Source organism: Hyla sarda, chromosome 1 (assembly GCF_029499605.1).
Source record: "Hyla sarda isolate aHylSar1 chromosome 1, aHylSar1.hap1, whole genome shotgun sequence".
In the NCBI taxonomy this organism is placed as follows: Eukaryota; Metazoa; Chordata; class Amphibia; order Anura; family Hylidae; genus Hyla; species Hyla sarda.
The window spans coordinates 251581926-251595952 of record NC_079189.1 but is presented as its reverse complement, the minus strand read 5'-3'; the positions used below and the strand labels follow the sequence as shown (position 1 = coordinate 251595952).

Sequence of the window (14027 nt, the reverse complement as noted above, 5' to 3'; positions counted from 1 at the left end):
CATTTTAAAATCTTAAATCACGCCTCTTTTCCTATTTTTTATATAAAAACTATGTAAACAAAATACAAATTTATATATTTGGTATGGCTGCGTGCAAAATTGTGTTTATTAAAAAATAACATTATTAGTCCTGTATGGTGAATAGTGTAAATGTAAAATAAAGTACCAAATGGCAGCTTTTTTTTTTTTTATCCCATTATATCTCAGAAAAAATTTTGTAAAAAAGGGATCAAAAAGTCAAAACCAAAATTGTACTAATTAAAACTAAAACTCACAGCAAAAAAAAAAAAAAAAAAAGCCTCATATAAAAACAAAATGTAAAAAATTATAGGGGTCAGAATATGGTAAAGTAAAAAGAGGGGTTAATATCCCTACACTGTACAAACATAACATAGAGCACATTCTTTGCACTAGTAATTCTTGGTCTATACTGATTTATAGCTTACCGAGAATCACGACCTGCTGTTTTATTCTTTACCGCTGCCTCATCACCACCTGAACTGTCATCGTCCGACTCTTCTGACTGAAGACCTTCCACCATAGACCTCAAAGGACCTGGTAAGAAGAACCAAAATCAAAAATACATAATGTCCTAACTTTTATATTTGATGGTATGCCTTTTACAAGGAAAGAATGAGACTTGCTTTTCTAGTTTACACAAGTGACGTCGCTTTGCAGTCACAGTTCATATTGACTTTAAGTAATAACTAGTGTTGTTGAGAGACATCTGACTTTAACGGTGATGAAGCAAATCATTAGAAGAGTTTTACTTCAAATTTGACCAAGCATTCCAGATATCATTGAGAATTTTTCTTCAGAATTGTAAATCTGTTTCTAGCACTGGCCCTGTGGATTAGGCTAATATTGGGCGGAGGAGAGACAGAAGGTGGGATGTGCTGTGTCTTGTAGAGGTTCCGGCCAAGGATCAGGATACTGGGAATTTTTTTGTGTGCTGGTAATGTGTAGGAGCACCAAATTTATTTAATGGTCTAAGGACATTTGCTAAATTTTGTGGAGGTACACATTTTCAAAAATTTCACTCTTCACAAACACCAAAAAGCTAAGCTAAGTCTGGGCTGGTGTAGTTTTGCAACTATTTGGCATTATATTGCAGTTGGCATTATATTGCAGTTGATATATTCATTATCACTGCATAAGAGTAACCTTAACAGCTGGTCTGTACACACTAAAAATAAAAAAAAAATAAAAAAAGTGTAAACCCAAAGCCAAAAATCACAATAGATAGCCCGAGGCGCAACGCTGCGACAAATATACACACAAAACCGTCGAAACACCATGATAAATGACCCTCATTGTGAGCAGCTGTTCTCCAAGTATTTTGCAGTGGAAGCAGCGCAACGTGTGTAATCAGTTTGGACTGACCCACATGGGACCTAATAATGCCACCAGGGCTGTGGAGTCGGTAGATAAATGTTCCGACTCCGGAGTTTTTTGTACTTCCGACTCCCCGACTCCTCTGTATTAATATGCAAGTGTATTTTATACATTCCTTGAAGGAAAGAAAGGCAACATACATGTCATTACCACAGGACTACTGGCTGGGAAGCCAACAGTCTACTGTATTGAACAGTTTGTGTGCTGATCTGCTGCTGAAGATAGGGCAGTGGGAGGATCCAGGAAGGGGCATTTATTATAAAAACATAATTTCCCTAGTAGAATCCCATAGTAATGTTTAAAGGGATACTCCACCCCTAGACATCTTATCCCCTATCCAAAGCATAGGGGATAAGATGTCAGATCGCTGGGGTCCCGCTGCTGGGGACACCCGGGATCGCCGCTGCGGCACCACGCTATCATTACTGCACAGAGCAAGTTCGCTCTGTGCGTAATGACAGGCGATACAGGGGCCAGAGCATCGTTACGTCATGGCTCCGCCACTCGTGACATCACGGCCCACCCCCTTAATGCAAGTCTATGGCAGGGGCGTGACGACTGCCACGCCCCCTCCTATAGACTTGTATTCAGGGGGCAGAGCCATGACGTGACGATGCTCCGGCCCCTGTATCGCCCGTCATTACGCACAGACTCGCTCTGTGCAGTAATGATAGCGCGGTGCCGCAGCGGCGATCCAAGGGGTCCCCAGCAGCAGGACCCCGGCGATCTGACATCTTATCCCCTATCCTTTGGATAGGGGATAAGATGTCTAGGGGCGGAGTACCCCTTTAAGCTAACAATCGAGTTTACAAGTTTTTATAGCCTTTTTCCAATGGTTTACAGCTTTAGTCTTGAACTATTGACCCCCTATTCCCTTCACTTATACAAGTGTCTCTAGTCCTGCAAAAAACATATTTACTTAATCCCTTATCAGTGAGAGGCTAGGTTACCCATGTGTTCCCTGTAACAGCAGAACACAACACTATGGAAAGTATAAGTATTGCCGCTCCTAATTGTGCATTGCGTGCCATATAGTGAAGCACATGAAAAGCATGCTTCTTCACGGTCACTTAACGTGTTTGTTTTGCGGTTACGTGAGGCACTGCATGCATTGGTCTTTATTCTTACAGAAGAGAAGTCATTAATTATAACTTTTTGTGAATTGGGACATTTAAACATGCTTCTTTATTTTTTTTATTCCAATCTAAATTTAGTAGGAGTCTGAGTCGGTGCATTGTTTGCCGACTCCAGGTACCCAAAATTTCCACCGACTCCTCGACTCTGTCTCCACAGCCCTGAATGCCATTCCCCTCTTCTCAGAGATGGGGAGCACAGGCACCAACAGCATGCTACTTAAAACCTTTAAAGCGTACCCGTCAAATCCAACAAAAAAATATATATTTTTAAAATATATCACTCAGTACCTAATCCTGACCATGTACATCTAATTTTTATGTGTCTAGCACCTTTATTTTTTTTTATTACACTTTTAATTTAGTTCACTAGTCTGAATTCCTCCCAAAGGGAGGGGGCGTGGCCTCACGGCAGGTCTCCACCCCCTCCCTCAGTATGCTGTCTCACCTAGCATTAGCAAAACTACAACTCCCAGCTTGTCCTCACTGACAGTAGCGGGACACAAGCTGTAAGTGGGAGGATTTTTCCTCCAGATGTGAGCCCTGCACTCACAGCTGTCAATCAAGGAAGTGTGTCCATGACATAGGTGATGATGCATGGACACAGCAGGACTAGTATGTGTCCAAGCAGGCAGGGGGGGCAGTTGTTTGACTGGCTTTTTCATTATGAAATACTATTGGTTTTGCATGCTTTACAACATATCAAAAGTTTTTATATCTGACAGTGCCCATTTAAGGTTAGTTTCACATTTGCATTGGAGCTTCATTTGAGTCCTTAGCTGCAGAATACATTTAAATAACCGGACAATATATATTTATTTTTTTTAATTTTTTTTCCTGGTTATAGTCCAGTGATATAACAGACAAAAACCATATTAAGAGGCTATTCACACATACAGTATCCAGTACATATTAAGTGCTCTTGATTTAATGCTGCAGATTTTAATGTAAACTAATTGACTAAACACAGAATAAAATCTGCAGCATCAAAAATGCCTCTCTCACACACACACAGCAGATTTTGCTATGAGCAGACACCCAGGCACTGTGAGTGAAGTAGGCCAGCCGCGTATCTTCCTTCGCACACAGGGCTGCAGTGGGGTAGCCATGTGTGTGTCTGCTCATAGCAGAACTTGCAGCATATTTCCCACAGCCTCCAATAAACGCAACAGGAAATAATCTATAGCTTAGTCTCAATTCATGTATATGCAAGTACATCAATAATGTGCACATTGCAGTCCAAGAAACTTAAAAAAGAGGCAGAGCATAACACAGAAAAGTCCCAGCAAAATACCATACAAACATGCCTTACCGCCGTCTGCATAAACTCCAACACATATTTTGCTCAATGCTGAGCTTCCTCAGGGGGAGTCGAGGAAGCTCAGCATTGAACAAAACATATGTTGGGGTTTATGCAGGCGGTGGTAAGGCATGTTTGTATGGTATTTTTGCCAGCTTCATTTTCCACTACTAAACAGAATTTGCATGAGAGGCCCTGGAATGAAGACTCCAATGTGAATCTATCCTAACCACCTACACTGTATGTTACTACCTACTATGCAGAAAATTATTGCAAAGAGACCTTTGGGATCAGAGTTTTCCCTTCTTCTAGTGCTGTATTCCCTCATCTCAATGTATACTATTAGAGCATCGGTACAGTTGTGGCATTACATCATGGCCAATATACACCTTAGGGGAGATTTATCAAAACCTGTGCAAAGGAAAAGTTGCCCAGTTAACTCCCCATAGCAACCAATCAGATCACTTCTTTCATTTTGCAGAGGCCTTGTTTAAAATGAAAGTGAATGGATTGGTTGCTATGTGCAACTTGGCAAGTTTTCCTCTGGACAGGTTTTGATAAACCTGCCCCCCCCCCTCTTGAGTCAGGAAGGCATCAGCCACAAGGTATTTTACATATTACATGCTGTGTTAACCTCACTCTCTTTCAGTGATCATATGTCAGACCCCTAATCTTATGTTTAGCACTATACTGAGGAGAGGTGATAAATGTTGGTTGTGGGACAACTCCTTTAACCCCTTAAGGACAAAGCCCATTTTCACCTTAAGGACCAGAGCGTTTCTGACCACTGTCACTTTAAGCATTAAAGGGGTAGTCCAGTGGTGAAAAACTTATCGCCTATCCTAACGATAGGGGATACGTTTGAGATCGCGGGGGGTCCGACCGCTGGGGCCCCATGCGATCTCTCTGTACGGGGGCCAGGTTCTCCGGCCAGATAGGAGGTGTTGACCACCGCACGAAGCGGCAGCCGACACGCCCCCTCAATACATCGCTATGGCAGAGCCGGAGATTGCCGAAGGCAGCGCTCCGGCTCTGCCATAGAGTTGTATTGAGGGGACGTATCGGCCGCTGCTTCGTGCGGAGGTCGACACGCCCCCTTCCCGCGGGCTGTCGGGGCCCCATACAGGAGATCGCGGGGGCCCCAGTGGTCGGACCCCCCACGATCTGCAACTTATCCCCTATATTAGGATAGGGGATAAGTTGTTCGCCACTGGACTGCTCCTTTAATAACTCTGGGATGCTTTTACCTTTCATTCTGATTCCAAGATTGTTTTTTCGTGACATTCTACTTTATGTTAGTGGTAAATTTTTGTCGATACTTGCATCATTTCATGGTGAAAAATTCCAAAATATTATGAAAAAAATTGAAAATTTAGCATTTTTCTAAGCTCTCTGCTTGTGAGGAAAATAGACATTCCAAATAAATTATATATTGATTCACATATACAATATGTCTACTTTATGTTTGCATCATAAAGTTGACATGTTTTTACTTTTGGAAGACACCAGAGGGCAGCAATTTTCAAATTTTTCACAAAATTTTCAAAATCGAAATTTTGCAGGGACCAGTTCAGTTTTGAAGTGGATTTGAAGGGCCTTCATATTAGAAACACCCCACATATGAGCCCATTATAAAAACTGCACCCCTCAAAGTATTCAAAATGACATTCAGTCAGCGTTTTAACCCTTTAGGTGTTTCACAGGAATAGCAGCAATGTGAAGCAGAAAATTCAAAATCTTCATTTTTTTACACTTGCATGTTCTTGTAGACCCAGTTTTTGAATTTTTACAAGGGGTAAAAGAAGAAAAAGCCCCCCCCACAATTTGTAACCCAATTTCTCTGGAGTAAGGAAATACCTCATATGTGTATGTCAAGTGTTCGACGGGCGCAGTAGAGGGCTCAGAAGGGAAGGAGCAACAATGGGATTTTGGAGAGTGAATTTTGCTGAAATGGTTTTTGGGGGCATGTCGCATTTAGGAAGCCCCTATGGTGCAAGAACAGCAGAAAACCCCACATGGCATACCATTTTGGAAACTGCACCCCTAAAGGTACATAACGAGGGGTCCAGTGAGCCTTAAACCACAGGTGTTTGACGACTTTTCGTTAAAGTCGGCTGTGTATATGAAAAAATAAATTTTTTCACTAAAGTGCATTTTTCCCCCCATATTTACTATTTTTACAAAGGGTAATGTGAGAAAAGCCCCCCAAAATTTGTAACCCCCATCTCTTCTGAGTATGCAAATACCCCATGTTAGGATGTATAATGCTCTGCGGGCGCACTACAATGCTCAGAAGAGAAGGAGTCACATTTGGCTTTTGGAAAGGAAATTTTGCTGAAATGGTTTTTGGGGGGCATGTCGCATTTAGGAAGCCCCTATAGTGCCACAACAGCAAAAAAATAAAATAAAAAAAAACACATGGCATACTATTTTGGAAACTACACCCCTCAAGGAACGTAACAAGGGGTACAGTGAGCCTTAATACCTCACAGGTGTTTGACAACTTTTTGTTAAAGTTGGATGTATAAATGAAAAATAAAAATGTCCCTAAAATGCTGGTTTTTCCCCAAATTTTAAATTTTTACAAGGGGTAATAGGAGAAAATGACCCCCAAAATTTGTTACCCCATTTCCCAGTATGGAAATACCCCATGTGTGGACGTCAAGTGCTCTGCTGGTGCACTACAATGCTCAAAAGAGGAGGACCACCATTGAGCTTTTAGAGAGAATTTGTTTGGAATGGGGTCACATGTTGCCATTGTTCTGGCACTATGGGGGCTTTGTAAACACACGTGGCCTCCAATTCCGGACAAATTTTCTCTCCAAAAGCCCAATGGCGCTCCTTCTCTTCTGAACATTGTAGTGCACCCGCAGAACACTTTACATCCACATATGGGGTATGTTCTTACTCAGAAGAAATGGGGTTACAAATTTTGGGGTGCTTTTTTTTCCTATTTTCCCTTGTGAAAATGAAAAATTTCGGGTAACACCAGCATTTTAGTGAAAAAAATGTTTTTTGTTCATTTTCCCATCCAACTTTAAGGAAAATTTGTCAATCACCGGTGGGGTGTTAAGGCCCGTGTTACATTCCGTGAGGGGTGTATTTTCCAAAATGGGGTCACATGTGGGTATTTAACTTTTTTGCGTTTATGTCAGAACCACTGTAAAATCAGCCACCCCTGTGTAAATAACCCATTTAGGCCTCAAATGTACATAGTGCGCTCTCACTCCTGAGCCTTGTTGTGCGCCCGCAGAGCATTTTACAAATACATATGGTGTATTTCCGTACTCAGGAGAAATTGCATTTTGGGGGTCGTTTTTTTTTAACCTTTTACCGCTTGTGAAAATAAAAAGAATGGGGCAACACCAGCATGTTAGTGTAAACTTTTCCTTTCCATAAGGGGTAAAGGGGAGAAAAAGCCCCCCCAAAATTTGTAGTGCAATTTCTCCCGAGTACAGAAATACCCCATATGTGGCCCTAAACTGTTTCGTTGAAATACGACAGGGCTCCGAAGTGAGAGAGCGCCATGCGCATTTGAGGACTAAATTAGGGATTGGATAGAGGTGGACATAGGGGTATTCTATGCCAGTGATTCCCTCAAACCTCGAGCAGTTTCAAAACTACAACTCCCAGCATGTACTGACAGACCGTGCATGCTGGGATTTGTACTTTTGAAACAGCTGGAGGTAAACTGGTTTGAAAACCTTCAGTTAGGTTCTGTTACCTAAGTCAGTATTTTCCAACCAGTGTGCCTCAAGCTGTTGCAAAACTACAACTCCCAGCATGTACTGATCGCCGAAGGGCATGCTGGGATTTGCAGTTTTGTAACATCTGGAGGGCTACAGTTTAGAGACCACTGTACAGTGATCTCCTAACTGTGGACCCTCCAGATGTTGCAAGTCTACAAATCCCAGCATGCCCAGACAGCAAACTGTAGTCTGGGCATGCTGGGAGTTGTAGTTTTGCAACATCTGGAGGGCTAAAGTTTAGAGACCACTGTATAGTGGTCTCAAACTGTAGCCCTCTAGATGTTGCAAGGCAACTCACCGGCTTCCGTAGGATCCAGGGAGCTGTATTCGCCATCCTCTTCTGCTGCCGATCGCCGCCCGCTGTCGTCGCCGATGGGGGAGTGGACTTCAGCGCCGGTCCCTGTCTGTTTTCCCGTTCTGCCCCGCCTAGTGTGGGTGGGCAGAAAAGGGAAACCGAAAGTTAACCCCCCCCCCCGTCACCGATCTGCTATTGGTCGTCGCTTCTAGACGATCAATAGCAGGGATAGGAGGGGTGGCACCCCTGCCACCTCACTCCTATCCCTTCAGGAGGATCGTAGGAGTCTTGGACAACCCCGATCCCCCTTATTTTCCGGGTCACTGGAGAACCGTATGATCTGGAATAGCCGCAAATCCCTGTGTGAATTCACCGTCGAGTCTCAGGACCCCCCTAGGCATTTGCACAGGGTGCCTGCCGATAGATATCCCAGTCCGGTCCCCATCCGGCGCGGAGCGGGTACCGAACTTCCCACGAGCATACAGGTACGCCCTTCGCCCCCAAGAGGTTAAACAAAGTGATTATCGGAACTGTCCCTTAAATAAATAGCTGTGCATGTTATGTGTCAAAACATGTCTTAGTATTAAAATGAGAAAATCATGATTAAATTTGAGATTTGTCATTACGTTCTGAAGAAAAAAAAATATTTTTATTTTAGGCAATAATTGCGCAGCCTTAATGTGCAGGAATAAAGCCACTTCGTGACCGCTAAAACATCTTTTACAGCAGTTACTAAGAAAGTACTGTGGCTTCCTTGAGCTCTAATGCACCATGTGCATTCACAGTGACTTGAGGCCAGGCGAAGGAGTCTGATATATTCTGAGGAGGCTTCCTCCTTGCACCACCAGATATGATGGCAGTTTCTTCTCTCTTTTTTAGTCTCTAATCCAACTGGGTGGCAGGACAAGGAAGCCTTCATTGAATATATCTACCTTTTTCTTCCAGCACCAAGTGACCAAACTTTTTGAATTTAGTTAAAGGGGTACTCCACTGGAATTATTATTTTATTTTTTTTTAAATCAACTGGTGCCAGAAAGTTAAACAGATTTGTAAATTACTTCTATAAAAAAATCTTAATCCTTCCAGCTGCTGTTATGATCACACAGGAAGTTATTTTCTTTTCAAATTTCCTTTCAGTCTGACCACAGTTCTCTCTCCCAGACGAAGGTGACGTACCGAAACGTACGTTGGAGTGGTGCTATCCTGGTCTCTGCCAGTGTATTCTACCTTGATGACACGGTTGTATTAGGTCTGTATCCCGTATACCTGCTTTTCAGGTTGTAGCTGTGTATGCACACTGCACCTTAGTTACATGTTAACACTGTAGGCTCACAGGAGCTGTTTTATCTGCAATGTGCAATATATATTGATGTGCAATAAGTGCGACACAGTTATCTTTATATGTGTTATAGGAGTGTTGTCGCCATCTTTATTATAGCTTTTTTAAATTCTTATACTCAATTTGGGACATACCTTATAAATATAATTATCAGTATTATTACTACTACCTTGTGCAGAGCCGGTGATATCACCGTTTTGTTGCTGTATTCCTCTTTTTCATAAACATGTTTTTTTATGAATGTCTTTTCTACGGAAATAATAAAATTGGTGTCTTTTGGACACACACTTCTTTTTAAAAATGACTGTTGTGTTCTCTTGGTTTTTTGATGTGTTAGATTGGAGTTCATAGATAGACGGCCTGTACCTTGAATTGGGGTGTCAGTTGACAGTGCTCAGTATTGAGTGTAGTACCGCAGGTGTATAGTGTATATATATTATTCCCCAATACCGTGTCCTCTGTTTTCTATATACATTGACAAACAGTTATGTCATGGGTTTGTTCAAGAGGTATAGAGAGCTGAGGAGTTAGGCCCTCTCCATGCCTGGTGGCTCCCTGCTGCTCTCAGGGCCATCAATAATAGCTGGCACCGAGTGATCTCAGTTGCTGGCCATTTTAAACAGTTTAGATCTTTTAGTATCGCTTCGTGCGTAATTGTACAAACTATTAAAATATAACATTATGTATCCCATACGGTAAATGATGTAAATGTAAAAAAAAAAATATATACCAAACTACAGAATTGCAATTTTTATAATATCACAAGAAAAAAAAAGTTAAAAAGTGATTAAAAAGTCAGATCAATACCAAAATGGTACAGATACAAAAAAACATTATGGAGCAAAAAATTTGCCCTCATACAGCCTGGTATGCAAATTTTTTTTTTTTTTTTTTTTTTAAAGCTACAGGGGTCAAAAAACGGCAATTAAAAAAATTCGAAAAAGTTCTGAATTTTTTGATAATTAGTAAAACATGACGGAAACCTATACAAATCTGGTATTGCTGTAATCAGGATGACCTAAAAGTATCAAAATAACATGTTATCTGACCACAAGTTAAATGGCATAGAAAAGAAAACCACCAAATCTGCAAAATTATCTTTTACTATTTCAATATCACTTCACCGATTATATATATATATATATATATATATATATATATATATATATATATTTATTTATTTGTTTCGGAGAATATGTTATTGAAAAATTAAAAAGGTATCATTATAGTAGGTAGTTATAGCTATTATAGGACAAGGAGGAAAAACGAGTGTAAAAGCGAAAATTGGCCTTGACAAGTGGATCGTCATGAGGGACCAGTAGATTTTGCTCTATTTTAGTGCCGTGGACAAGGGAGGGGAGGAATATTGATGAGCTGGGCGACGCTGTGGCCGTTGACGTCAGACTGCCAGTTACCCTGCCTGTGCCAGTTAGCACTTAATTAGCATTTAGAGAAAAAAAACTAAGATATCGGCCGAACGGATCCGGGCACAGTAAGCATCAAACTGATCAGCGTCAGTACTGCTGGTTAGTGCAGGGGGAGCAAGCTGACAGTTTTCCTTTAACCCCTTAACAACCACGGACATAAATGTACGTCTTGGCTTGGCGGTACTTCGCGCACCAGGACGTGCATTTATGTCCTGTGTATGACCGTGAGTATCAGAACGGTGCTCGTGTCATACACGGCAGGTTCTGGCTGCTATCAGCGCAGATGTCCGCCATTAACACCTCAGATTCCGTGATCAGTACAGATCACGGCATCTGTGGCAATGCGCACGTTAAAATAGATGATCAGATCGCCCACAGCGCTGCTGCGGCGATCCGATCATCTATAATGGCGGACGGAGGTCCTCTCACCTGCCTCCGTCCATCTCCTGGCGTGTCCTGCTCTGGTCTGAGATCGAGCAGACCAGAGCAGGAGATAGCCAATAATACTGATCAGTGCTGTGCCCTCTGCATAGCACTGAACAGTATTCGTAATCAAATGATTGATATAGATAGTCCCCTATGGGGACATAAAAAGTGTAAAAAAAAAAAAAAGTTGAAAAATAAAAAAATAAAAAAGTAAACAAAAAGTGAAAAATCCCCTTCCCCAATAAAAATGAAAATTGTCTGTTTTTCCCCATTTTACCCCAAAAAGTGTAAACATTTTTTGTATCGCCGCGTGCGTAAATGTACGATCTATCAAAATATAGTGTTAATGCTCTATACGTAAAAAATAAAAATAAAAAAGTCTAAAAATGCAGCTTTTTTTTTGTCACATTTTATTCCCCCAAAAATTTATAAAAAATTATCTAAAAGTTTTATATATGCAAATGTGGTATCGATAAAAAGTACAGATGATGGCGCAAAAAATGAGTCCTCATACTGCCCAATATACGGAAAAAAGAAAAAAAAGTTATAGGTGGTCAAAATAGGGCAATCTTAAATTACTGATTTTGTACAAAAAGTTTTAGATTTTTGTTAAGCGGTACAAAAATATAAAAGTATCTAGACATGGGTATCAGTTTAATCGTATTGACCCACAGAATAAAGAACATGTCATTTCTCCCTAAAAAAATTTTTTTTTGGGTACGCAGTACATTTTATGGTAAAAAGAGAGGTTTCATTACAAAGTACAATTGGTCACGCAAAAAACAAGCCCTTATATGGGTCTGTAGATGGAAATATAAAAGAGTTATGGATTTTAGAAGGCGAGGAGGAAAAAACGAAAACGCAAAAATAAAATTGGCCTGGTCCTTAAGGTGAAAATGGGCTTGGTCCTTAAGGGGTTCAAAGGGTTAATTTTTTTTATTTTTTATTCTTTTTTAGTTCATTCGCTTCACAATTATGTTATACGATTATCCACACCGGACCCGCGCTGCATCCCATTCATTGGAATGAGCCGACCAGAGTCAGATTTTCTTAAAGCCATCCTAAAAACCATGCATCATTTTTATCACATGCCATGCAAAATATAATAAATTTGAAGCAGGTACACATTGCCCCACACAAATTAAAAGGTGTATAAGGTGTAGAAAAATCAATTGCCTAGACCACCCTTGATAAATTCCCCCAGTGTCTCTTTAATAAGGTAAACTCTTAATTACAAAAGGTTTTGGGAGAGGAAGATGTAAAATGGGTACTCCGCCCTTTAGACATTGTATCCCTTATCCAAAAAGGATAGGGGATAAGATGTCTGATCGTGGGGGTCCCGTCCGAGATCTCCGTGCAGCACCTGACATTCTGTGCTGGGAGCTGCTCCAGCCTTGTATACGCTGGGTTTCCGAGACATGACATCCCACCATGCCCCCTCTTTTCATGTCATGTCTGCATTCATAGGCATGAGTGGAGGGGATGTGGCGTGACGTCTCAGAAACCCAGTGTTTTCCAATACTAGAGCAGCACCACGCACAGAATGCGGGACCTGCGTGATCAGACACCTTATGTCTTATCTTAAGATATCTAAGGGCGGAATACCCCTTTAATCAATGACTGGCACTCTAGTCACCCAATGCTAAACAGTGGCATTTTATACATCAATATGCCATAGCTGGATTGGTTATTGTGCAGATATATTGGCAGCCAACAGCATCAGAAAATTTTTTAAAGATAAAGAAAGCTTTTACAAAATCACAGGATGCTACAACATTTCTGTGTATAAATGTCATTTACAGGGAACCTGTCACATTGTACGTACTTGCTCTGCTCAGCTCTTCCAGTGACATAATGCTGATAGATTAGATAGCATTTTCATGGAGACAGGTTCCCTTTAAAACAGAGCTAACAGGCGATAGCTTTCCTTTAACAATGGAAGCATACCTTGGCTGTGGTTTTGTGATGGTTCAAAGTCTGACTCTGAGCTGGAGTCTGAACTCGAGCTGCTGTTTGAAGGACTTGATGGAACAGACTAAGAAAAAAAAAAATCATAAAAAGGAAACATTTAGAACATACAACCACAGTAACAGTTATGGTGTATGTTTATTGTATGTGCCAGAAAACTTCCAGTGCAAAAGTGAAACTTAGACATATTCGGAGGTCTAAAAACATATACAGCGGTCCTTCAAGTTACAATATTTTCAACATACAATAGTCTTTTCTGGACTATTGTAACACGAAACTATACTTAACATAATGCCAGAAACAGTCCTGACCCATGGCTCATATCTATGGCTGGAATATTCGATCAATCTGAGTGGGCACTTCACTGGTTTAAAACTCCTGTACTATACACCGATTTGCGGTCTAGTAGCACCTCCTTACAGTATACAGTCACGGCCGTAAATGTTGGAACCAATGACATTTTTCAAGAAAATGGAAGTATTTCTCACAGAAAAGGATTGCAGTAACACATGTTTTGCTATACACATGTTTATTCCCTGTGTGTGTATTGGAACTAAACCAAAAAAGGAGGAAAAAAAGCAAATTGGACATAATGTCACATCAAACTCCAAAAATGGTCTGGACAAAATTATTGGCACCCTTTCAAAATTGTGGAAGAATAAGTTTGTTTCAAGCATGTGGTGCTCATTTAAATTTATCTGGGGTAAGTAACAGGTGTGGGCAATATAAAAAAATCACACCTAAAAGCTAAAAAAGGAGAGAAGTTCACTTAGTCTTTGCATTGTGTGTCTGTGTGTGCCACACTAAGCATGGACAACAGAAAGAGAAGAGAACTGTGAGGACTTCAGAACCAAAATTGTGGAAAGGCATCATGAAATCTGAGGATTACCAAGGATTTTGGGTCGCACTGTACAGCCCAGTGTCAGAAAGCTGGGTTTGCATCCGAGATCTTGGGTTTTCCAGCAGGACAATGACCCCAAACATACATCAAAAAG

General features: G+C 41.0%; 1 protein-coding gene across 2 annotated transcripts in view; it reads right to left on the bottom strand.

Moving 5' to 3' along the window:
• Positions 1-14027, bottom strand: part of MLLT1 (MLLT1 super elongation complex subunit) — a 92510-nt gene that overhangs the window by 52573 nt on the left and 25910 nt on the right. For both annotated transcript variants that reach the window (XM_056570634.1, XM_056570624.1), the window contains exons 7-8: positions 13012-13099; positions 447-555 (exon numbers count right to left, since the gene is read on the bottom strand). In XM_056570634.1, the coding sequence (XP_056426609.1) occupies positions 447-555; positions 13012-13099 (197 nt within the window). The remainder of the gene's footprint in view (positions 1-446; positions 556-13011; positions 13100-14027) is intronic.